Source organism: Scardinius erythrophthalmus (genome assembly GCF_964197995.2).
Source record: "Scardinius erythrophthalmus genome assembly, chromosome: 11".
NCBI classification, from domain to species: domain Eukaryota; kingdom Metazoa; phylum Chordata; class Actinopteri; order Cypriniformes; family Leuciscidae; genus Scardinius; species Scardinius erythrophthalmus.
Genome location: NC_138231.1, coordinates 11805112 through 11832794, shown reverse-complemented (window position 1 = coordinate 11832794; position 27683 = coordinate 11805112). Strand labels below are relative to the sequence as shown.

The following is a 27683-nucleotide window of genomic DNA, read 5'->3' as shown; positions in this document are numbered from 1 at the left end:
AATAAATGCTTTAAAAATATATTGCTCAATGTTAGTTTATGTTAATGTACTATATTAACTAATGTCAACAAATGAGACCTTTTTGTAAAGTGATGACTGCAAATGTTACAGAAAACAGACAAGAGATTAATTTCCTGCACTGACTGCATTCTTTTACTTTCCTTTCATTCATTCACTGCTTTTTTTAATGAAAGTGTCCCGAAGGTTACAACTGAAAATTCACACAATCTATTTTGTTGATGAAATGAATACGTTAACCATCATAATTAAGAGTTTTGGTTTTTAGGAAAAATTGGTTTATTTAACTTTTTAATTTGCACCCTTATGAACTTGAGCATAACCATAACCTGAGTCCTTCAAGTAGAACATATATGCAAAATGCCCTTTCAGACTAGTAAGAATGAGGAAAGGCACTTTCTTGTGTAACATTCTATTAGCAACATGGTTTGCATTTGTCAGTCATCATTATAAACCTGACAGACTTCCTCTTTCCATTTGAAATGGGATTGACCCTATATGAATTCCTGAAAACTGCTCAAGAGGGAGAATGCTTACAACAAAGTGCACATCTCCACAAACTTCAAGATTATGTCGTAATAGGTTATGAGCCACAAAATGAACTTAAAGGGATATATTGCCATATATTTTTATGCCACTCAAAACTGAGTGCAGCTCATGGACAAAGACTACTCTTCATAAGAAACCCACATGAAAACAACCACAAATTATGACAAAAACTTTAATCTGTTGATTTCTCAGGTTACATGATAATTAACAATAATAATAAATGTCTTGGTTACATGTGTTACACTTTAAAACAGCCATAAGAATACATATCTTTCCGCTCCATGATTTTGTCCTTGTTTGTTTCTAAAAAGCTCATCCGACACTCCTTCTAAGATCCAGGAGAGTTACGAACTGCTATATCATCTTGACCTATATATTTTTTTAAGTTCAGCGGCCAAGCGACCTGAAACACCCTGTTATTAGGATAAAATCAACATCTATCCCATAGTTTGACATCTAGCACCAGAGTGACTTGATTTAACAGAGTTTAACAGAGACATTCTCTCTGTTCCACATATCTGCAGTATGAATACTGAAATGCTACATCTAAATATTGTGAAATAATTTTTTGGTGGTACTCTAGCCTGTGTGAAATTACTTCGCAATCATACTTGTTTTTTGTCCTCTTTTATAGGAAAAGCACATGGGAAGGGAGTTTATTTTAAGAGTTGTATAGTGAATGCACATTATCCACAGCCATGATTTGTATCATAACCAGTAGGAATGATTTTCAATGCCCTTGAAATCACATAAAACACAAACAAAGTTACAACAAATGATCTAAACAAGCTACAGTAGTAATACTTGTGAACAAAAAAAAAAGGAACAAAAATACCTTGCTAATTAGGATGTGTTAATTTGAAAAGTAGCAATAATAAAATAAAATAAAATAAAAATAAGGTCAAGGGACTAAATGGTTGATTTAACAATTTACAAAACCGGTTTATAATTTACATCACATAGCTTTTGAGTTAGACATCATGCTGAGGTGTGTGCAAGAATATGCTGCATGTTAGAGAGGTTATAGCATTGACACCAGCTGTATCCAGAGAACGCTTCATTCACGCTAATGCAAGCGCAAGGAGCAGCTTTTTGATGCAGATGAACTCCCGTCTGAGCATTCAAGAGGTTTTAAAATTGCGTGCACGTGACTGAAGGACACAATGGAACGGAGTGAGCGCACATTTGTGTGTCCGTCACTTTGCTTCTGTAGCTGACATTAGTGAGATGCTGTAAAGGTCTAAAGGAGGTCAGGCAAGTGACTATAGACCGAGTCGAGTAGCGTCTGGCTTGCTTCTTGACTCTTCACCCCAGCGATCTCGAACAAGCGGTCCAGCTTGTCCTCCGCCATCGGGATCTCCTCAATGACATGGAGCTCCTCGGGGTTGAGAATGTGCAGCATATCATCGAAGATGGGCTGCAGGTCACAGGGGTCCAGACGCACCTGTCGCAGCACAGTGTCCTTTTTCTCTGAGGGACAGAAGAATCCAGCGTTGCCATTAACACAACAAATATTTTACGACTTATTCATTATACTCTTAATAATTACTAAAAGAAAAGTGCAAAATTTTGAATACAATATATGGTAGAACATAGAGCATCCACAAGGGGGCAATACTGTAAAAAATGACGATACCTTTCACATGTTGGGGAAACCTGTTTAAACCTTTTCCTGACACTTAAATTATAATTTAAACTTTAATTTAACTACTTACATGAATTTAAATGGTAAAATCACAAGAATATATATATATATATATATATATATAGAGAGAGAGAGAGAGAGAGAGAGAGAGAGAGAGAGAGAGAGAGAGAGAGAGAGAGAGAGAGAGAGAGAGAGATGCATCTATATAAAATGATATCTATAGAAATAATATAATCATAATAAAGAAATCTCATATATATGTATATAATGTATATGTGATTTATATATTTTTATGTCTAATTATATATATTATCTAAATAATATTCAATTAATTAATTTATTATTATTATGTATTATTTCTGAATATATCTAATATAAAATAAAATAGCATAACACTTAATACATAATAAAAGTATCATAGCCTATCAATGATAACATTTCTTATGATTTAATCGTTTGCATATTTAAAGCGGTTAAACATATGATGCAGGGACGTAAAGCTTTCATAAGGAGGCCATTTTTACAAACTATAAGAAATTACTTTTCATCACAATAAAGATCATCAAACAACACTGAAGTATTTGAGGAAAACTGTTTATATCTTTGAGGAATTCATGGCACTTAAATGATGTTAAAGTTTATTTAAATTGTATTATATTTTAATTTAAACTGTTAAATTACGAGAAACAAAATTAAATAATAATAATTCATAGAATATTATTATAATTTTTTTTTATATTATTATAGATCGGGTGTGTTCAGCAGTGTTTAGCTCCAACTTGCCTCAACACACCTGCCTGGAAGTTTCTAGCATGGCCAGTAAGACCTTGAATAGCTGGTTCAGGTGTGTTTAGTTGGGGTCAGAGCTGAACTCTGCAGGACAGTGGTCCTCCAGGAGCAGGATTGGACACCCCTGTTATAGATTTTTTTTTTTTACTACCAACTCTTATTGGTGTGTTGTTCTAGATGTGTTCCTGTTTATCCACGTGCACTTACCTTTGGTTATAAAAGAGCCCGTCCGGCTGAGGGCAGAGTCCTTGCTGGAAGTGGAGTCACAGCGCAGCAGTGGCTCGGATTCGTCGGGAAAGAATCCCTTGGTGCGCTCCATGGGGGACTGCTCCACCACCACACCGGGCGACTCTAAAGGCTTATGGCTGGGGCTCAGACAATGGCTTACATTCACAGCCGTCATTAGCTTGTTCAGGTCAACCTACGGCAAAAGAGGTGTCACAGTACATGTTAATGACGGCGATGAGAAAATCATTCTGGCACACACATATTTGTTTAGAGTTTCCTTTTCAAGCTGTTCTGAACTCACAAGTGTAGTCTGTCAGGACAAACAAAGATTTCTTGGAACAACTATTATGTGAGTAATGGATTTGGAAGAATGAGAGTCTTTGCTGATAGACAGCGATGACTGTATTAATGTGTGGGCTCTACAAGTGTATCACTATGTGCCCATGGCCGGGTCAGTACAAAGGGTTCGGCCTTCGCAGACCTGGACCACCCACATGAGTCCTGTCCCTGCTGCCCTTTGCGTCATGGGAGGACAGATGAAAAAGATCAAGTACAGCCAGAAATTCACTGCCCACAGAGCACATAGCCTGTACAATCCGGATTTTATTACCACAATCTAGTACTGTTCTTTAGTCTGTATTGGATACTAAAGGCCAATGTGGCCACCATTTTAGCGAACTATGAATATTGAACTTATCCACGATCGATCCTACCTACCTACCTACCTACCTACCTACCTACCTACCTACCTACCTACCTACCTACCTACCTACCTACCTACCTACCTACCTACCTACCTACCTACCTACCTACCTACCTACCTACCTACCTACCTACCTACCTACCTACCTACCTACCTACCTACCTACCTACCTACCTACCTACCTACCTACCTACCTACCTACCTACCTACCTACCTACCTACCTACCTACCTACCTACCTACCTACCTACCTACCTACCTACCTACCTACCTACCTACCTACCTACCTACCTACCTACCTACCTACCTACCTACCTACCTACCTACCTACCTACCTACCTACCTACCTACCTACCTACCTACCTACCTACCTACCTACCTACCTACCTACCTACCTACCTACCTACCTACCTACCTACCTACCTACCTACCTACCTACCTACCTACCTACCTACCTACCTACCTACCTACCTACCTACCTACCTACCTACCTACCTACCTACCTACCTACCTACCTACCTACCTACCTACCTACCTACCTACCTACCTACCTACCTACCTACCTACCTACCTACCTACCTACCTACCTACCTACCTACCTACCTACCTACCTACCTACCTACCTACCTACCTACCTACCTACCTACCTACCTACCTACCTACCTACCTACCTACCTACCTACCTACCTACCTACCTACCTACCTACCTACCTACCTACCTACCTACCTACCTACCTACCTACCTACCTACCTACCTACCTACCTACCTACCTACCTACCTACCTACCTACCTACCTACCTACCTACCTACCTACCTACCTACCTACCTACCTACCTACCTACCTACCTACCTACCTACCTACCTACCTACCTACCTACCTACCTACCTACCTACCTACCTACCTACCTACCTACCTACCTACCTACCTACCTACCTACCTACCTACCTACCTACCTACCTACCTACCTACCTACCTACCTACCTACCTACCTACCTACCTACCTACCTACCTACCTACCTACCTACCTACCTACCTACCTACCTACCTACCTACCTACCTACCTACCTACCTACCTACCTACCTACCTACCTACCTACCTACCTACCTACCTACCTACCTACCTACCTACCTACCTACCTACCTACCTACCTACCTACCTACCTACCTACCTACCTACCTACCTACCTACCTACCTACCTACCTACCAGCATCAAAGGCTACATTCATTGTAAAAATAAATAATAATAATACATAAAATAAAATATTATAAATTCACAGCATTACAATAACATTACTAAAAATACAATAGCTTTCTTTTTAATGTTTGATAGAAATTCTAAAATTTCCATAAAATAAAAATAAAATTTGATATTCATCTTCATAAATATCAAATTTGATATTTATGAATACAACCATTGCCAAGTAACATTAGAGACTGGAAAGGTCAGTAAAAGATGCTTAACTCTTAAAATAACAGGGTTCTCTGGAAATCATAATTCCAGAGTAATGTAGCAGCTGAAATCTTAGGCCTCTAAAAAAGCTGTGGTGATTTCCAGGTTGGGAAATCCTGACATAAGCTATTCAGGGAAGTGTATAATAGCCTGGGCAGGTATTCAAACTTCAGAAGTGGCAGATCCGAACTGTAGGAAAGATGGAAACCACTCCATTTCCAGGAAAGCTTCCCTTGGAATAAGCAGTGAATAATCAATGGCACGTAGAAAAGCAGACCATTACTCTGAGTGGCACGCTGAGAGATCACATTTAGTCATTCATTAGTCACCCCACATAGAGAAAAACAGCTCTGAACTCAAAGACACCACCAATAAAGGAGTAAAATGGCAACACAAGTGGCCAAGAAAGTTAATATATGAGTAATGCAGCATTACAGACCATTGGCATTTTTTTCCGTCTGATATTTTTCATGTTATTGCAAAAGTACATCAAATATTTGAGAGTTTTTCTGGGAAATTAATTAAATGTGACAACTCACAGTGATTCAGAGGGTTTTTTGTTTTGTTTTTATGATTTGTCTTCCACGGAAGAAAGAAAGTCATTTGATACAACATGAGGGTGCATTTTCAAACTGCGTGAAATATTCCTTGAAACAGTAAGAACTAAGCTGACAGATAAGACTGCTCCACCCTGTCCCAGAAGTCATCTATTGGTGCTGAAAGGAAGGAAGCAAGTGTGCCGTAGCACATGCAAGATACAAAAATAGATTTTTTTTACAAGGGAAACCAGAATGGCTGTGTCAATTACAGATGCATCTCTCTGGTGTGCATTGCTGGCAAATGTTTACCCATCTATATCTAACTGCAAAAAGCTTAATGCCCCCATAAAAGTAAAAAAAAAAAAGACTTATTTTTCTTTAAAATTTGACATTATTTTCATGCCAATTAAACGTTTCCCCACAAAATAAAATCACAATAATAAGAATGAGCTTTTTACAGTAGTCTAGTGTGCTTGAAACTAATGTCAATTTTTTTTAAGATGTCTTCAGTAAAAAGAGTAATATTGTGAAATATTATTACAATTTAAAATAACTTCTATTTTATTATATTTTAAAATGTAATTAATTATTGTCATGACAAGGCGACTTAGTGCTCAAGAAACATTTCTTATTATTAATAATGTTGAAAACAGCAGAGCTGCTTAATATTTATGTGGAAACCCTGATACTTTTTTCAGGATTCTTTGAATAGAAAGTATATAAAATATATATTTTTTAATAATGTAAGAGTCATATTTGATCAATTTAATACATCCTTGCTGAATAAAATGTATAAATTCCTTTTAAAAAGAAGATACAAAACCTTTAAACAGTATATATGTACACATATCAGCATTATCTTATTGCAGATCCCATATTGTTTGTATTAGAACTGACTAGAATCTGCCCCGTTTCCATATCTAAGGTCTAGTGTCAACGACTCCAACAAACGCATTATTCTGAGCACACAGTCTACTGTTCATACAAGTTGCATGTCGCAGGAAGAAGGATGGGCGTATACCCAAATATCTTTTCTATTCACATCCAGCAGAAAAGCTGTTGGCAAACATCTGAAACCACAACATGGGAGCCGCCAAGAACGCTGTGCCATCACCCACCAGGACACAAGCCACAGATGTGGAAAGTGTGTCACTCCCACACTGATCTTATTAACCGCAGCTAACACTGCTCCAGACTCAACAAGACCACCTACAGAACACACCGCATGGTCCACATCTGACTATAGAAAGCTTGCTGGTGGAACTTTTAACATTATACATTTTAAAAAAATGACCAAAACTACTTTGTTCCTTCTTTATGGCTTGTAAAAACCTGTCAAAATGCTGTATATAAATAGTAGCACAGAACAGACTGAGTGCTGGTGACAGCGTCTAAAAGTTCTGGGGCTGTTTGGCTGGCGTCCACGACAAGTGGAGCGTTGGGTGTGTTTATCCTCTGAGGGCCCTTATCTGAGGTTTGCTTGCATGTTGAGTGCAAGTGGTATGACTTTGTATCCTTTGTAACTCCTAAAAATGCACATCTCTCATATTCCTTCCTTACTTTCCAGACATTTCTGGGCATCGAAGTGACCAAATGTCCTTAACACATTGAATCTGACAGTAACATCTGCCTCTTCCTTACCATGTGCAGTTCATTCACCTGACGGGAGGTTATGCGTGCTGTGGCACTGTGGAGTATGGGATACAAGTGATTTGATCTGGAAACACGTGGCTCTGATTAATGCAGCTCTTTCTAATAATGAAGTTTCACCCCCCCTTGCTTTATCAGCATTGCTAATTCAATATCAGATCTTGTAAGCATGTTTTTGCTCAGAGAAACAGAAAATGCCCTCACCAGGCCCATGTAATTCTTACGTTCCGTAGTTCACATCTCTTAAAGAGATGGTTCACCCCAAAAATAAAAGCCCCATCAGCATTTACTCACCCTCGTGATTTTCCAAACTTGAATGACTTTCTTTCATTTATGGACCATAAAAGAAGATATTTTGTAGAATGTTGGTAACCAAACTGTTTTGATTACAATTGACACATTTCTCAAATTATCCTCTTTTATGTTCCACAGAAGACAGAAAGTCATAAAGGTTTGAAATGACATGAGAGTAAAGGATGACTGAACTGTCCCTTTAATTCCCATTCAAAAAATGTATCTGCAAATATTTATGCAGTCATGAAACAAATATATCTAAATACCAATTCAGATTCAGCTTCTAAAAAAAAAAATATATATAATAAAAAAAAAAAAAAAAAAATTATATATATATATATATATATATATATATATATATATATATATATAATAATTCATGGCCATTGTAGCCTAAAGGTTTTTGTGCAATAAATGATGTTGAACAAAAATAAATAAAAATCTATGTAAATTTTGTAAAGTCTATTTCATGCTCTTCTCACTTAACTAAATGATGACTTTAAATGATCTTTTGGGGGTAATTTCTCAGACAAATTTGATGCGCATTTAACTTGCAATTAATTAGACTAATTAATTGGCACATCGTGTATTTAATTAGATTAAAATTTGTAATTGCTTGACAGCCCTATTTATAATATTCAATGATTCTCAAATATCTTCTTTTTTGTGGCAGTTTGCAATTTTTCTAGCAATAAACATATAAATTAAATAGACTTTTAAATGAAATAAAGTTGAATAAATAAAATATAATTTATTTATTTATAATTTATTAAATATAATTTATAATTTGGACAACAGTTTGGGACCAGATTTTGCCTTGGTGCTTACTGATAAAAATATTCATTGTCATGGTTTTATAATATTCAGTGATTCTAAAATCATTTTCAAATTTTAATTTAAAGTCGAGCTATTCATTTAAACTCATAAAAAACATGAGGATGAGTGATGTGAATGAATGGAGAACTGCTTTAAAAAGGTGAACAAGATGTGCTCTGAGAATGCTCTACCTTTACAGACGCAAGTTCAGTGAAAGTCAACACCCGCACTGGCAATTAGGTGATTATGAGGTGGCGTTGACAGGCAGGCATATAAATATGTCTGAGAGTTTTATCTCAGTTTATCCTGGTTATATCAGTGGCATCAAAATTTGTCCAAAAGCCTTAACTTCACCATCTACAGTGACCTTGAGACAAGGACAGAGTAAATAAAGTGGCTTTTATCAAATCTGCACACAGGAAAGGCTTGAAACACTAAAATGAAAGTTGACGACTGATCCTCCGTCTCCGGTAGCCTGTCAGGCCTTTGTCATTAGTAATGCAGCTTAATGGGATGCAGCCAGGAGTCATGAGGCACTCATGTGGCTTGTTTAACCTTCTGCACACGTATTATCCAAATAGAGTGTTATTAGACCTGGGGCGTGAGTGTTATGTAAGACTATATACACATGACAACTTGATCAATTATCGTGGCCTGACTAATACAGCAGCTTGTGGTTTGCTAATACAAACATAAAATGTAAACCATTTAATCAACTTTCTTTTGAATTTTTTTAATAATATGAATAAAATATATTTCTATATTAATAATAATAATAATAATATATATTTATATAAAATATTCAATAAAACAATACAAATATGATTAAAATAATAGTTTTTTTTCTTTTTCTCATCTTACATGAGAAAATGAGTCCAGCTGTATCAGTAGCCTTATAAAAGTTGTTTTATTCTAGATGAAGCATGTTGCCTCATGGGTGCCGCTAAGTTGAGGTCACATGACCAGCTGAAAATGGCTCACTTGTTCATCCTGTAATCATGGCTGACTGTAAAAAGCTCACGTGTACAATGATGTCTGTGACTGAAAATGTTTTTGCAAAAAAGAAACGCTTCATTGTCAACCGAAAACCTAGAGATGCTCACCTGAGGATTGTCTTCCATGACACTGCGTATCTTGTCCACCACGTCAATGCGGCGTTGGCGGTGAAGGGCATTGATCAGCTTAGCCAGGTTGGCGTCACTGTCACGTATGGTCCAGTGCTGCAGGGCAGCGTACGCCCTCTCGTGATCTGCCGAGTAGCCGTTGGAAAAGGCGGCCACCTCTCGCTCGTTGGCACTGGCCAGAGACTTGTACATGTCAATCCATTGACTGCCAATCTGTGCTGCCACCAGCTTCAAGATGTCAACACCTATAGAATGAGAGCAAAGGTCAATCCTATGTTCATCTACTGCATACTCTAGTTTGAACCTTATAGAGAAGTACAGTACAACATTACCATGGTATTACCTTCTATATATTACAGTGCAGCATGCCATATATTGTAGGGCTGGGTAAAAAAATCGATTTTAATCGATTCTCATTTTTACGAACCGATATCGATTCTTAAATCCCAATAATCGATTAGTCATCCTGTTTTCAGTTGATGAATGAATGGAACATTGTTGCGCGCATCCCATCCAATAAATCGCAATAATCTTTGTGCTTTGTTATTATTGATATGAAATGAAGTCTCAGGTTTCAAATTACGTCCATTTTCTTACGAAATTCAAAAACATAATTACCGTTTTGGCGCTGTGGCGTGAGATCGCTCTGGCTTAGCTCAAGAGAAGCACATTGATCTTCTCTTCTGCCTTAATAACACCAGTTACAGCGTGAAATAAACATGAATGAGCATCTGAAAGTGTTAAAAGACAGAGTACAACTTATCGAAGTCCGTATCCTGTCACATGGAATATGCTCAATCAGTGTTTCAACCGTGGAAAGACGTTAGTAAACAATGTAATGTAACGTCACATTTACCTCAGAAAAAACATATCCAGTGACCATAAACTCGTTTGTAAGTGTTTGTATGCAAATCAGTTCATTTTTACCTTCAATATTATAGTAGGCTAATGAAGCCAATAGGCTACAACTGACTCCCATAGTTTACAATAATAGTTAAGGGATTTGTTTTCCTTGAGAAAATTTGCAATGCATTGTACCTGATATCCAAAATAATCAATATTGAATCGAATCATAATCGAAATCGAATCAAATTGCAAGCTTGTGAATCGAAATCGAATCGAATTGTGAAATTTGTGTCAATACCCAGCCCTAATATATTGATATACAGTGACAGTCCAGTTTAAAGGGGTGGTTGATTGCTATTTCACTTTTTTCATTTTAAATACTGTGTAATGTTGCTGTTGGTGCATGAACAGTATCTGCAAAGTTGCTGCGCTGAAAGTTCAACATAAGCAGAGATATTGTCTTTTAAAAATCAGGAAGTTGAATGCCTACAAAAACGACTCGAATGGGACTACAACGAGATACTTCCCGGGTTTTATACGTAACTAACCCATACATTTACATCAACCCTCCCTCCGGAACATGTTCTGCTGTCGAAGAGGAGGAGTTATAGTGGAGAGCTGTAGCTGTCAGGTCTTCTGTGTTCAGGCTTCCTACAGACGCTGTAGTTCGTCAACAATGGTTCAAATTTAAGTTTGATTATGTTCCTGACAATTACAATCGTAGTTTAGCTCTCTGTGCTGCGCATTTTACGGAAGACAGCTTCCAGAATCTACACGAGTTCAATGTCGGATTCAACAAGAAACTATTACTCCAACATGAAGCAGTTACAGCTTTAAAACCAGAGGCCACAACCTGCAAGTAAGATTTAATCATTTTAAATGTATTTGCCTGTATAATTTAAGACGTAATGTTTTACTTTTATCAAGGATGTAAAAAAATGCCAGCGCTGGCTGTAGATGCGTACAAACATTTTGGACCCGAATTTGTAATATGTACAAATTTTGTAAACGTATTTCCCATGTTTACTTTATGACGTCATTTTTTTATTTGATCAAGAACGCAAACCAATGCCAAAGCTGTTTGGTTATAGTAGCTAGTTAGTTCGATGTTATTTTGTGTGTATAAGAAACGTGTACAAACTTCAAAAAATTATCGCAACAGCAAACTTCAGCTGCTGTTATCACATGTACACCTAAAGAAAACGACAAACTGAGTAAACTACCGGTAAGTTTTGTGAATAGTTAAACGGTTGTTCATTCTATCAATAAAACAATATCTTTAAAAAACAGTATTACTCAGTCATGTATTCAGTTATATTAAATGTTTAATCAGGGGGAAAGCGTATCTCAAAAGCTAACAAACAGCAGTAGCATTTTCAAGTAACAGCGTATGGGAATTCTTTGAGAAAATAATAATTAAAAAAAATTACCATTCAGAAACGTTTAGTAAGAGCCGTGTTTGCGGAGGTTCTGCTTGACTCTCTTCATCACCGCTCTCTGGGTCTGATTCTGGCTCAAACTGATGAGGCAATATTGACACCATTACATTTGACCGGGATCGGAGCACATGCAACTGTCGCCCGTAAAGGTAATGGGCGTGAAGATTCCGGACGCAGTTTAGCCAATTACAACACACCGGCCGAACTAACCAATCTGAGCTCATTGCCTCTTTCTGAGGGAGTGTTTTCATAGACTCAGGAAGTCAACCGGTCGTTCAAATGACAGAGGAGGACGCGGCTTACAATAAAGGTGAAATTTATGAAAAATAAGCCGTTTTTTAACAAACGAAACACGAAGACATGTTATATTGCAGCCCATAAACACAATCAAGCAAAGAAAAAAGGCAGTAAACCACCCCTTTAAAATATGGGGGCAGTATGTATGCATTAAGAAATTAATACTTTTATTCAGCAAGGTTGCATTGTATTGATAAAAAACCTTAGTAAAAACATTCTTGCAAGGTTACATAGGATATCCATTTTAAATATTTGTTTTACTTTCTATTTGTCAACGAAAAAAAGTTATGTGAATACATAATAATGATATATTTAGGCCTAACTGATTTCAACATTGATAATAATAAGAAATGTTTCTTGAGCACCAAATCAGCACACTAGAATGATTTCTGAAGGATCATGTGACACTGAAGACGATAATCATAATGATGCTGAAAATTCAGCTTTGATATTATAGGAATAAACTACCTTTTAAAATAAATATTAAATTAGAAACAGTTATTTTAAATTGTAAAAATATTTCACAATATTACTGTATTTTTAATCAAATAAATACAGCCTTGGTTAAGAATAAGAGACATCTGTTCAAAAACCAACCCCGAACTTTTAAACGGTAGTGTATACATTGACTTTTGTATCTGCTGTATCCAAAACCATTAATGTGTCTTTGAAATGTAATGCAGTCAGCATGATGTGCAGTTGGCGCAGTATAGTGTAGACAGACACAGTTAGCGAATGGCATCATACAGTGTAGAAGGGCAGCACTCTTGGGTTACAGTACACCAGCGGCTTCTGTGGGACATGCTGTCCCATGGATAAGGTCATAAGAATGACCTAGATTGATGCCTGTGTTTATATACTTGGTGTAGTGTGACAAACCTCCTAGGGAATCCTTCTAAGAGTGAACCTCAGAGAAATGTGAGCACAATCTTAATGATTTAACTTGCACGATATGCATCTATGTTGCATATTTCCACTTGATACTTATTAGTGGTGTTTGTTAACGGTCATACTTAGGGTTAGGGATCTGAATGTTCCCCAAAGTATTAAACTCCAGCAAGTACTGTAACTCATCCAGCACCATGTGTGCTATAGACATGCATGATAAATCATGAATATATCCTCCACCAATATATACCTCCTCTAAATTTTGTGGGAAAATCCCATATATTCACAATGAAGAACACGAGCCATATCAACGATACTAAACAAATACTGCTATGGATCAGAATACAATGCGTTCCAAGCTAAGGTGATTTTTTTATGACAAGCACCAATCTGTTTTTTTCCACTTTTTTTTTTTTTTTTGAAAATGTAAAAATCTAGTTGTATTTCATTATATATACCCGCTTGATAATTATTGTGTAAAAGCAGACTATTAAAAAAGTGAAAAAAATACCCATATAGTTGTAAAAAAAACCAAAAAACTTCAAAGTATTAAATATGTCGAATAAAACAAAATAATACTTTGGTAACACTTTATTTTACAGTGTCCTTGTTGCATATGTTACATGTACTAACCATAGTAATAACAGTAAATTATGCATAATTACATGCAACTAACCCTCAACCAAAACCTAATCCTACCCTAACCCTATATTAAGTACATATAGTAAATTATTATTACTCAGTACTTACACTGTAACAATGACACCTTAATATAAAGTGTAACCAATACGGTAATATCAATAACTGCATTCTATAGTTTATGAAAAATTCTTGTTTGTCAAAGAACAAATTATAAATCATGTAATCTTCCATGAAGAGGACCCAACATAAAACAACACAGATGAATCCATGTTAAAGTCGTGTCTACTGAAGATGAACGTGACAGAGTTCAGCGTAACAGGATGACTGAGGGGGACAACTGCTGCTGGAAGGTATTAACGCATCTATCTGTAAGCCAGATCTGTCTTATTTGGGATCCATCTGTAGCAAATTGAGTGAAGCTCTCTGAGGGTTAGCGTGCCACTGACTGTATTGCGGATCTAAAAATGCCAAGCCTGCGGGCTGCCCATCCTCTCGCCTGTCGTTTCCAGAGGTCGCTCCGGCATGACAGAGTGCTCTGTCTGAGCGATCTAGGCCAAAGTCGATAGATTGCGTGATACTTTCCCTTGTCTATGACTGTACTGCGTAATGGACTAGGTTGCTAGTCCTGAAGGCAACTTTTATGGAATGCTGGGAAAACATGTGCCACCACTATCTGAATGTACAGCATGTTTACATATGTTTCAAGGCTTGTATGTGCTTCAGTCAGCAAGTATTATGTTATTCTTGAACTCTATGTGACTATATGCACTGTAAAAAATATATTTTTCAAAGTAAATAAAATTTTTGGAATATGTTTTACAAGAAAATAATACATTTTTAATAAAATAATAAAAAAAATAATAATAATAAAATTAATTCTTATTTTAGAAAAAGTCATTATCCATCAGAATTTCACATTTAATTCAATGTTAAAGGTGCATTGTGTAATATGTAGGAGGATCTGTTAACAGAAATACAATATCATATACATAACTATGTTTTCAGTGGTGTATAAAGACCTTCCTCAATGAATCGTTATGTTTTTATTACCTAAGAATGAGCCATTTCTATCTAAATACACCGCGGGTCCCCTTACATTAAAATAGCCATTTTTGCGCCATCATGTTTCTACAGTAGCCCTTAATGTACAAACTGCTCTAGAGAGCGCGTTTTGTCACTATGTTGTTCTTCGTTCAAAGAAGCTAGTTAAAGTCAGCGAATAAAACACTGACACAATGATGAACAAGTAACAATAATATTCGCAATAACATATTGTTTTACTGAATAATTAAGTAAAAATAATTTCTCAATGTATCTTTGTAAAGAAACCTCATTGCTTAACTGGCTACTCTCTGCTGTCTCAAACGACAATATAATGTATTTTCCTGTCGGCCACCGTAACTTCTCACCACTAGATGCTAAAATTTACACACTATACCCTTAAATGTTGTCTATATATGCATGCAATAATATTTGAAAAAATTATACAAAAATACATACAGTAAGTAACAGACTGACATAGCGAGTGATGCAAGTAGTCACAAAATCACCCTTTTGTGTTTAAAGGAGACGTATTTGAGACGCGTCACAACCAGGTGTAAACGGCTGACCACTTGTGATCGACCACCCTATGTGCATCATAGTAACAGCTGTCAATACAAAAGGCATAAGTGAAAGTGAGGAAACACAGTGGATCATTTACATGTACAAGGACAAAAGCTTATCAGCCACAGCCGTTTACAACAGAGCAAAGCCTTAACGTCTTCATATGAGAAATCAAATGAGGTGGCAAACCGGCTGCAACAGGTCTAGGTTGGCTGGGAAACAAAGGGATCCTCAAAGGGAGTCAGGACTTCCCCTTTTTTAGTGAGTCGCTGTGGTGGCTTTGCCGGAATGTCTCACAGCAACGCAGCCATCCCATAAATCCCTGACACCTCATACACGATACCAGCCGCAGTAATTACCACTTCCCCATCAAAACAATGATGAAGACCAGGGGAGGCTTGCTCGCAAGGGGATCCTACAAGCTTCCCCCGAGTTTCCCTGACTCTTACACAAAATGCTGGCAGAGTTAGGCTCACCCATGAAGTTCCTAATTGTCTCTTATAAAAGCCCCAGCCCACCCTGATTCTGGGCAGTGGGCTTTTATAGATAACACCTATTGCAGAGGTTGTTATATGGGGCGTACATGCGGGTGGTTCTACGTCTTTGATCTCCGCTATGCGTGCTTTGTTATACCTCCAATGAAAGAATTCATTATTTGTACGATCGCTCCTTCATCTTTATATATGTTTCCCATGCGGCCCTTTATGGCCATTATTTCACTAATGTAGTAAACGGACACATATGCACATGCACTTCAGGCCGCCCAATTACACACCTTGAATGCATTAGTGAAATGTTTTGTTGTGTTTGTGGAGGCAACCGGCTGTGTAAAGGTTACCTGTGATTTCTAACATGATTCGAGGAGGCTCTACTATATTAGTTTAGCATGTAATAAATTATTTGCTCGAAGAAGTCAATAAACAACGCAATTGTTCACGTTTAAGAGTGCATGGGAGAAAAACACCACAGTAAAAATAGTGCAAATGTTTGTTTTTTTTGTACCTGGTGGAAGTGTTTAACTTTTTCTTTTTATTTACATTCTATCCTCGTGAACAGGTCATTGTTTTTCCCTTTCCTTGATATCCCACTATTTTCAAGGGCAATTAACTTTTTGAATCTTGTGTTAGGTTGCTAGGGTGTTATGGTGTGGACATATTTATCATTTTTTGGCAAATTCTTATGGCCGAAATCCAGACATTTCAATAGGAATCCATGTGATTTGGAATTTCGCATAAGGGCGAATGATTTCCCCATGCACATTTTTCATCAGGTTTATTTGGTCATGTGAATGCTCTGTTTTGACCAACACAAAGCTGCTTGGTTTGACTTCTGTGTGAGTTGTGCTTTATACATCACTACACTATAGACAATGGACATTTTTTGCAATGAATCATGCTACATGGTTCCTTACTGGCCTAAATTTAAAATAGCCCAGGTAAAAGTGTTTATATGATATTACATTCCTTTAGATGTTTTTTTTTTTGTTGTTTTTTTTTTTTTTTATCATTGTATTGTTCATCTTATCATTGTAAGTGTGAATGCTTTAAAAGTAATAGCACACCTCCTCTCAGCAAACCACACAATTTAAAGGGATAGTTTACCCAAAAATGAACATGTTGTCATCATTTACTCATTCACCCTCATGTTGTTCCAAACCTGTATAAGTTCCTTTCTTCTGTTGAACACAAAAGAAGATATTTTAAAGAATGTTGGTAACCAGACCCTTTAATAATAGCCATTGACTTCAATAGTATTTTTTCCTACTATGGAAGTCAATGGCTACCATCAACTGTTTGATAGCTAACATTCTTTAAAATCATTTTTTTTGTGTTCAACAGAGGAAAGAAACTCATAGGTTTGTAACAACTTGAGGCTGAGTAAGTGATGACAAAATGTTCATTTTTTGGTGTACTATCCTTTTAAGATACCAGTCACGTCTGTAGCACAAATGTGTGGAACAAGTTACATACCCAACACTTATGGTTAGGGGTTTTCTCAAGCATGAGTCCCAAGTAGAATATACGCTGAATTCAGACACCTCTAAAGACACATAATTCAGTCCATCATCTCCCACAAGGGCATGACTGCTGATAAACTCCTCTAACGCTATACCACAAAGAACTGGAATAATCTGGTTCCAACTGCTCATGTTTGAAGCAGTCACACACAGGCAGATATCTGAGGCCAATATAAACCATTACCCATCACAACAGTCCCAGCTAACCTAGCAGCCTCTGATGCATTGTAACAACCAGGTTATGGGGCACATGGTGTGAAATGAATAAATAATAAAAGAGAAACCCCAGAGAAGTAAAGCAAAGGCTATCCAAGTAGCAGAATGAGAAACAGAAAGAGATCAGGTTCTTTATGATCATGTGACTGACAGAAAATGAGAGAGGTGATCTTGACATTGGCCTTGTTTGCGTAACTTTTGAAGTTCTCAATACAATATTGAGTTTTCTAGAGCAGAATAAATGGGATTAACAGCACTGATGTGATGATAGATCCACAGATACTCTAGTGCATTGGAAATTCATTGTGAACACTTTTATTGTAAAGTGAGTGTCTGGCATCTGCCAAAGCATATAGCTATAAACACTATTTCAAAAATCTATTTATGCAATTCAGCAATCTAGAAGTGTGTTAAGCCACTGATCAGCCAAACAAATAGCCATGCCTCAAAATCATGCCATTGGTTAAATCATTGTTGCTATAGTGGGCTTGCTGGGATCAAACAAACAGTAGTACACAGTATTTACACTTTTCTGGGAAAATCAACCTATGAATGATTTACTTATAGATTACCTGGGATAGGAGAAAGTATTTTAACATAGAAAAAATAAACACTTCACCTTTAAGTTATTTGGTTAAATAATTTTAGTATAAAGTACATTTAAATTAAGCAATTCAATTTTCAGATTTTAATAAAAAAATATCTCTAGGTCTACGAACTTCTTCACACCTAGTCTGAAACAAACATACTTTGGCAATACAATTCATTTAATTTAAGTCGATTTTTTTAATTGTTTGGACTGGCCAATTTAATCAGGTATTTTGATTACATTTTTTATTAAACATTTTGACCAAAAATGGTGATAAATGATTAATATAAATGGTAAGAAATTACATAAAAATAATTAAAATTACCAACAAAAAAAAAAAACTAAAAGGACATGGTAATGAAAAAAAAAAAAAAAACATGAGATTGGAGGAAAAATTACATTTCAATGCTTTTGTGTTCTTTAAAAAAATATTTGCATTCGCCCACAAAAAGCATTGAAATATAGTTTTTTCTCCCACCTCATATTATTTCCATCAGAAAAACTTTGTTGAAAGTTTTGAGAGAGAACATGAAAGTATTGAAATATAATGTTTCCTTCCATCTCTTTTTTTTTTCAATCACCATGTCCATTTAAGGCTCTGTAATTTTATGCTTTCGTGTTGTTTAATCACAGTTTTAACTCACCCTGTCCATTTGAGTAGTAGATCCACCTCTCCTTGGTCTGCGCTGGGGAGCTAGGCTTCTTGTGGATGGCTTTCTCCATGATGCTACTGGGATCCTGTCTTGGACCCTTCTTCAGTACCCGCGAACTGCGCTTTACGCTGCATACCACGATCACTACCAGCACCAGCAGAAGCAGCAGGACTATCATCCAAGGCAGGTGCTCATTGATGTCAAAGTGCTTGTGCGTGCTAGGCCTCGGCGAACCCCTGCGGATAGGCCGGTAACCCAAACCTTGGGCCTTGCCCTCAGACAGAGTTTCCACAGCCTGTTGGTTGTCAAGCTGTGGGTCTCGTGATACGGAGAGCTTGTGTTGCAATTTAGGAAGGTCCTGAGTTGCAGCGATTAAGAGTCCTGGATCCTCCACACTAGCCTTGGAGGAAGCTGTGGTTGTGGGAATGTCTTCGGCGCCGAGGGACGTTTCTGTGCTACTTAGGGCTGGCTCGGCTACATCCTGAGTCTCTGCAGCTGGTAAAACTGCAGTACTTGCTGTGTGCAGAGTGGATCATTTAATAGCAGGCAAAAACAGAGACAGAGAGAGAGAATTAAATACAGACCTAAAGATGAGCTTAACCTAGACAACAAACCAGAAGGGAGAGTATCTAAAACTTTAATCCAGCATCAAGCTTGCATGTGTAGAGAGCAAAGTGGATATATGCTGCTCAAGCCAACATAATCTCACATGGATTTCTCATCTTAACTGCTCAGATCTGACCCAAAAACTAGTCAATGCAATCTGAAGAATCAGAAATTGTTCTCTTATGGAAATGTAAGATAAAACAGTATACTTCTATACTTCAATACTTCTACTATTGTTTTTAGTGAAACATTGTCTTTACGATTTCACATTTTTTATTATATATTTTTTTTACATATTATATATCAAAACATTTTACACGCTACTGTTCAAAAGTTTGGGGTCAGTATACTTTCTTTTAAAAGAAATTAATACTTTTATTTAGCAAGAATGCATTAAATTGATCAAAAGTGACAGTAAAGACATTTATTATGGTGCAAAAGATTCTATTTCATATAAACGCTGTTCTTTTGAACTTTCTATTTATCAAAGGATCCTGAAAAAAAAAGTATCATGGTTTGTACCAGAGTCCTGCAAGGGTTCGGGTACCCGTTTTGCTCAAACGGGTGAAAAACATCCAACTGTGTTGGATACGGGTGCGGGTCGGGTCGGACACGGGTCTAAACAAGGGTTTAAAACAATCACGTGCAAACGTAAAATATGCATATTTTTAGGAACACATCTACAAAAATATGCCTGTATTTCAAGTTGATAAAATAATTTAAAATCCACATCAGTTTATTTGTGCCCACGCCCTCCCAGGAGTCTCTACACCTACTTTCACTTTTAAAAATTCATCATAACCACGCGCGCGATCTGCTTGCAGTCGTCGAGATGGATGCTGAGGAGTTGAAGAAAAGAATAGCTAGTGGAGATGGTAAAGTTGTCGACAAATTTGTCATCAAAAATCAAGTCCAGTGTGTGGGAGAAATATGGAGTATTCTGAAGAAAACAATATTGTGAAAGGCTTTGCTGCATACATTTTTGTGTTGGATATATAGCCGCAAATGTGGAACTTCATCGTTGAGGAAGCACGCAGATAACTGTCGTAACAAACCAAGCAGTTCTATCGAAGTATGTGTGGTGTGCAGGGTGTGTTTGAACCCAAAATTGTCAGATGTAGGCTAGACGAAATTGCATGGCAGATATAGTGTTGTAGCCACGTCTGTTTGATTGGTAAAATGTTATTTTAGGCTACTCAGTTTTGTGGCAACGTTAGCCATGTTCTTAATGTACCGGCCTTTTGACAGCTTCAGCTGAAGTTGTCCTTGTGTTAATGGTCGTGTGATAACTTCTGTATGACCTGGCAATAAACATTTTTGTAAGTGTGTCTATAATGTGATAGTCTAAACTGATTTTATTTCAGGTCGGGTGGTCGGTTCTATTTTAAGCGGGTCGGGTGCGGATTTTAATTAGTGCTGCTGTCGGAAAACGGGTCGGATGCGGCTTTAAGCACTGCGGGCACAGGCGGGTGCGGATTTACAAAATCGGACCCTTGCAGGACTCTGGTTTGTACAACAATATTAAGCAGCAAAACTGTTTTAACATTGATGATCATAAGAAGAAATGTTTCTAATCTATGGAGCTAGAATCGTCTCTTTATTACATGCGCGAAAATAAATGATCTGAGAGAAAAAAAAAAGTTTGAAAGAAAAAGTTATCACACTGATAGCAAAAAAACATTTCATTAGAGAAAAAATAATATTTGAGAGAAAAAGTTTTCATACCAATAGCAAAACATAATAATATTTGAGACTAAAAAAAAGTTTTGAGAGAAAGTATTTTCTCATAGAAAATAAAAAAGTATAAATTTGAATTTTTTTAAATTATTTCTGAGAAAAAAAAATCTCTTTTTAAAAATACTTAAAAAAACAACAACTCTCAAATATATATTTTTTGCTATCAGTGTGATAACTTTTTCTCTCAAACTTTTTTTTTCTCTCAGATCAGTTATTTTCTCGCATGTAATAAAGACACAATTCTAGCTCCATACAAATAAGCATATTAGAATGATTTGGGAAGGATCATGTGACAAAAATAAATGCAGCCATGATGAGAGCCAAAACAATTCAACTTTCAAAACCATTAAAAACTCTTATCAACCCTAAAACGTTTGAGCAGTAGTGTAGGTGTAAATTAAAAAAGATGTTAAATGATTTTGGTGCATGTATTATTATAATAACATTATTCAGACAGTTGGCTATAGAATTAGGGCTTCAAATGCCTAGCAGACACTAAGTGGAGGATTTTATCTCATAAACAGCTACATGATACAGGACTAAAAAAAGTCCTCTAAAGAAACCCTGCTGAGGTGGACACCATATATTCACATCACATACAACCACTGCTGTTAAACACCAATTTAGGGAACTTGATGAAAGGGTTGAGCAATCATGTTGAACAGAGGGAGCTGTTAGTAACAACCAAACCAGGGAAGAAAGCACTCGTACAACAAACACTCTCTATCTATCCATCCATCTATCTATCTATCTATCTATCTATCTATCTATCTATCTATCTATCTATCTATCTATCTATCTATCTATCTATCTATCTATCTATCTATCTCTAGACACACTCTAATCAGTAAGGAATAGCTCTACATTGAGCTTTTTCACTCTCACCTCTATATGCTGACTCAGTGCTGGAAACCGTGGAAACGGAGGCCTCTCCAAGTAGGACATAGACTGAACTCATTGGGCCACACACACTATCTGTCTTCTCTGTGCCTTTAATCAGCAGCGTTAAGCCCAAAGACGCGCAATCTGAGTGAGCTCGGCACCTCAGTGCATCTGATGCCACGTTGGAGAAGGTGCCACGCTGACATGGCCGGCAGCGCACATCCTCTGTTTCACTTCCTCGCTTTCGGACGCCCCACCCTGGTGGACATAATGAGTGGTGCTGACACTTTCCACCCTGGGAGAAGCTACCTGGCGGACACATGCACAACCGATCAGTGGTGGACGTGCAGGGAGTTTTCTCAACAAAAGGGGCTTGGCAGCTTCTCTGACAGGGGTGACACTGCTGAACTCCGTTCTCACCCCGGGTGAAGGTGCCGTCCGGGCAGGGGCTGCATTCCCGTATGCTGGCCTCTGTGCAGTGGGAGGACACGTAGGTGCCTGCCGGACACTTGTCGCAAACAAGCTTGTTACCAGTGGCGGGGTCGATGTGTTGGTAGTGCCGAGGAGACAAGGGCTTCTCTGTGGTCGGGCTGGGGGTCAGTGTGTGGGTTAAGACGTCACCGACCAGCAGAAGCTAACAACAATAAAAGAACAAGAAGAGGACTGTTATACAATGACTATACACGCAATCGAAACACACAATATTGTCCTTTTAGCATGAATGACCATTGTCTCATTGGTTTGTATTGTAAGAAGAGTCAACAATATAATAATAAAGACCACTGGTACTGGGGAGGAAAGTTTTTTTTCTCTGATGTCTTTTTAACAACTACATGACAAATTTGACATTTTGGAAGAGTCGCTAATTTAAGAAAATGAACCAACAGTCATTTAAAGTTGTGAAAAACTGGGCTGCACACGGACAGTGCGCGCGGATGTCCGAGGACCCTCCTGATGACGAAAATTATGTCACGCAGAACCCGGACGGCCGAAGTATACTTTGGGTTTAATGCATTTTTCTTTGGACCAATAATAAACTCCTTTAAATTCACTTGTGATATGGGAAGATTTTCAAAATACTTTATCCAAAGGGAAAGTAGACATTTTTGTTCTCCTTGTTTCAATTTCATCAGGCCTTAACTCTAAAGTTTAGCTACTCCATGCAATGAAAAACGCTAATGTGCACTGTCCCGGATGGGTGGGGAGCTTTGCTTTTGTTAGTCTTAATGTGTGTATTGGCTGTTAACCAATGAAAATGAATTAATAAAACAAAGAGTATGCTGTACAAAACAAGTGTCCATCGGGCTAATAATAAAGATCTGATTGACTGATTGTTTTAAAAAAGTGAAAAATCACCATGACAATTAACTATACCTTTTAGGTAATGAGCATTATGAAATATCTTTATTGATGTCATACTATAAGGTCCAGATGACCTCAAGATAAGAACTTTATATTGTGAGATCAAAATGCAGTGGAATTGGATCGCCATGCATGTTATCCTTAGTCTGCCATGTGAGCAGCCAGAAATGTGAGCAAGTCATAATTCTTCTCTAAAACACTGACAATAAAAGTCTGCATAACATTTACACAGTCTGAAGCAAATCACCCATGCAAAAACACTTCAACAACATTGAACCCTGGAATGTGTTGACAGCACTCTCACAGCCTGGTGACCTTCAAAAAATAACTTTTAATGACAAGAAGCCTGTAAACACAGCCGCTTTTAAGTTACTTCAGCTTGAACGTGCCCCATTGAAAGCCAAATTCCGATCATAACGGTGCCCCTCTTTCCTCCGGCACATCCAGCAAAGCTGACTGCACAGCATGTGAACTGCACCTAATATTCTTTATGATGCTAGCCCACATTTTAATTCCGCACATAAATGGGGTTTTGGCCACAACAGGCATCTTGGGCTCAGTACAAAAGTAGTCACCAAAAAATATGATCCTGGAAAGCGTGAACATCCAACACACAAGGGCCTCGCTGCATCATCAGATTCTAAACACAAAGTTCTATTAACTGCTGATCGTGAATCCCCTGGAGTTTTATTACAGTTCCTCAACAACAGAACAGACCGCACAGAAGAAGTATAAAAGCGCAGAAGACTAATTTCCTTGCTAATACGGGGAGGGCTGAATCAAAACAAACGTGACATTAATATTCTCCAGCCAACACATACTGACATCGCTGGGAACCGCAGGACGATGCCAGACCGATTGGGCTCGGATACACGTGTTGCTCTTCGTGAGGTGATGGGGATTGTTTCAGGAGGACACACTGAACATGAATAGCGATTAGGCAAAGCTGTTCTTTCCCAGCGGCCTTAGCTCTAGAAGAGGACCAGAACAGACGAGGGTTTGAAGTAGGCCAGCGAGGGGGACAACTTCACTGATGACAGGACAATGTCTGTTCGCTTACTGTGCTACTAAAGCAAGAATGAGTACACTGTTGCCTCAAGTTCACAAGTTTTCTTTCAACCGGCTTTGAAAAAAGAGGAACGAACAACCTAAGATAAGAGGAACACTTTTTCACGCACTCTTGGTTTCGATAGACATGATGTACAAAAACCAGTAAGAAATGTTACAACTCCACCTTCTCATCCCACCCAAAAACAAGGGCACTTGTATGAAACCTAATATACAGTCTTGGGCATTTTTATGAAAGCTTATATAGATGTGACTTATTATGTCTATTCGCATTTTCGACCGTCCATGTCTGTGTAATGTCTCGACATGTCTCGAGTACTGGCACTAGCTAGCTGTGACTTTCAAAGTGCAACTTTTAAAGACACCAGAATATCTATTCATGCACTCATAAATTCACTTAAGAGTAATACTTACTTTTCTCTTCTGCTGATCAGAAAACCAAATGATCAAAAGATATTGACTGCTGATCAAAGATATTGACCATAAAGCCTACTGTATCATATTTGATACATGAAATTCTAAGGCCTCTGAATTATTAAGATGATTAAACTTTGCTGAAAAAACTGTAATATACACAATCTAATCACAAGCTCTAATCAGAAAACTAAGCATTTAAATAGAATCTGAACAAGACATAGGCTAGCCTATTACTGGGAGATATAGAATGACAAGTGATAGTCATAGCTTTGAAAACCTCATTAACTTAAAAGCTATCAATGTCATTTCATATAGCATATAAATATAAGAAACTAAAGAAAATTCCTTAAGTTTGCTCAATTTGGGCCTCTGTTTTTTTTCCCTCCTCAAGTGTGACTCCATATTTTCATTATATAATACTATATTATGCATAAAAGCCTTATATATTAAATATGATACAAAACAACAATTACATATTATTAATTTTTTTGTCTAAAAGTCCAATAAACTTTCATTAAAAAAAATATCTTCTGAATATCATTTAATATGTCCAGCTTTACAAGGTTAAATTATTTAAAGCAGTAATTTACAGTTTACAATGCTTGATTGTTGACTCCATGAGCTATCTATGTATGATGCTTCTGAGTGACTCATGGGGTTTCCTGACTAACCAGTGAGTAAATGGACTTGGCGTTTCACTGATTACATGAGCTTGCAATCTGGGTGAATAGACTTTACATAACTTTACAATTATTGTAATTACTGAGTAATCAATGATGAACTAAATACTAAAGATATGTGGAGAGACCAAATGTTAAAGTGTCATAAAATGCACTAATCTGGGGTTACCATGGTTTTTCAGTTCATTTATCTATGGATGGACTTCAGGATAGGGTTTTTGAATGTGAATATTTGTTGATTCTCAAAACAGCATAGGGTGTAAATCTACAAGAACAGACACAGGGACAGATGTGATATCATAGGGATTCCATGTGCCAGACTCTGCTCGACAAAAACAGGGCACCTGTTACACCTCCGACACATCATAACTGAAGACTGCAGAGCAAGAACAAACACTCCCTGTCTGGAGCCATTCATGCTCATTTTATAATCGACAACAGCCAAATGAGTCTGCAGGCAGCATGAATGAGCAAGGAATATTCCTGCAAATGTCAGGCCACCTGCCAAAAACATTGCATCATTTGCATCTATGCCAATAAATACATTTTCAACGGTGCATGGATGATTTAAACTGAGAAAACTGCTAATCCTTCTGGCGTTGTGAGGCTAATAATGTAAATCAGCCCACACTGATATCACAATTTTTTGAAAACTGAGCTACATTAAGGGATTTAGCCTAATGGTCCCCTGATAAAGACTTGCTAATGGATGAGCCAGTCTGATGTGATATACCAAATTAACCTCAACTGACTTCATACTACATGGGAATATTAAGTCATGTTAGAGTATCTTCAAAACAATAAAGCCATTGCTTCTGATACAATGACATAAGTCATGCCAATGTCTTTAAAATGATAAATTGTATTTATAAAATATACAATACTAAATAGATTACATTAAAATCATGACTATAAGGATGTTAAGTCATGTAGATCTCTTTAGTATAATACATAGCCTAATATTAGGATATTAAAAAAGGATATTAAGAGAATGTATTAAAAAATGATAACTAGGTAGGGATTTTATGTAAAGCAAATGTCTGTAATGTCTGATATATAGGAATAATAAGTCATAATAACGAACAACAAAAATCCAAATGCTCTTAAAATGTATACTCAAGCACAAAATGCATACTTGCCGTTTTAATATCTCCTAAAATAGGTCAAGTTGTGTCCCTAATTTAACCTTTAGCGATTCAACATTTCATAGAATTGTTTGTTAGCTATTTAATATTTAAATATTGACTAATGTAGGCTATGATATAAAAAAAAACTGTAACACAAACAATATGCTACAATGACAATATTTGCCATCCAGCCTCTATTATCTTAAGCTGCCTTAAACCTAGGTGCGCCACAGTGACAACATCTCTAAAATAAAAATAACTGATTTATTATTCTGTCTTCATCTTTTGTTTGGACTCCATCATCCTCACCACTGTAGTATTACACCAAGTGCGACACCAGGTACATCTACTGTCCCTTTAAATAGAACAAAAGCCAGAATATTCGAGAGGACAAGAGAAGCATAATGCGAAAACAAATGTATCCTTGACTTACCATCAGCGAACAAGTCATAGACATTTTCCCAGGCATCGTCCCAATGGAATCACTCTTGTTTAAATATGCCCAGGTCCACATCTGTTACTTTTCGGCTTCATAGGTGGAGCATCAGCATCTCCGCATCAACAGGACACCCACATTGTTGTGAGGTATTGTCCCTTTGCTGGCGTCTTCCCTCAGTGTACAAATTTCGTCCACTGACGCCTTTTTATAGTCTGTTGCCCGGAGTGGACGGGTTTCAAGTAGTAGGGGATAAGCGCTTCGTTTTGGAAGAAGAACGCTATAATTCCCATAGCGATGATGGATGGATCTGTGGACTGAAGTCTGGCTGCTGTTTGTCCAGGCTACGGATTCTCTTCCCTGTGCCGC

At 37.3% G+C, this 27683-nt stretch overlaps 1 protein-coding gene across 2 annotated transcripts; it reads right to left on the bottom strand.

The window, feature by feature from the left end:
* Nucleotides 1–721: 721 nt before the first annotated feature.
* tnfrsf21 (tumor necrosis factor receptor superfamily, member 21) lies at nt 722–27683 on the bottom strand. 2 transcript variants are annotated; one of them, XM_081378164.1, is made up of 7 exons: nt 27312–27683; nt 22645–22858; nt 22228–22533; nt 18991–19515; nt 9787–10052; nt 3209–3422; nt 722–2037 (listed from the first exon to the last, which is right to left on the bottom strand). In XM_081378164.1, exons 1-7 carry the CDS (start codon nt 27390–27392, stop codon nt 1808–1810), a joined length of 1836 nt encoding a protein of 611 aa, XP_081234290.1. In that variant the 5' UTR covers nt 27393–27683; the 3' UTR covers nt 722–1807. The 2 variants fall into 2 exon arrangements, with proteins under 2 accessions (XP_081234290.1, XP_081234289.1); XM_081378163.1 differs by having other exon boundaries at nt 22228–22858.

Coding starts and splice junctions, on each gene's coding strand:
- tnfrsf21 (XM_081378163.1), bottom strand. CDS start 27,392: ATGTGGACCTGGGCATATTTAAACAAGAGTGATTCCATTGGGACGATG. Junction 22,859..27,311: donor CTATGACTTGTTCGCTGATG/GTAAGTCAAGGA, acceptor TATTGTTGTTAG/CTTCTGCTGGTCGGTGACGT. Junction 10,053..18,990: donor CTACTACTCAAATGGACAGG/GTGAGTTAAAAC, acceptor CTCATTCTATAG/GTGTTGACATCTTGAAGCTG.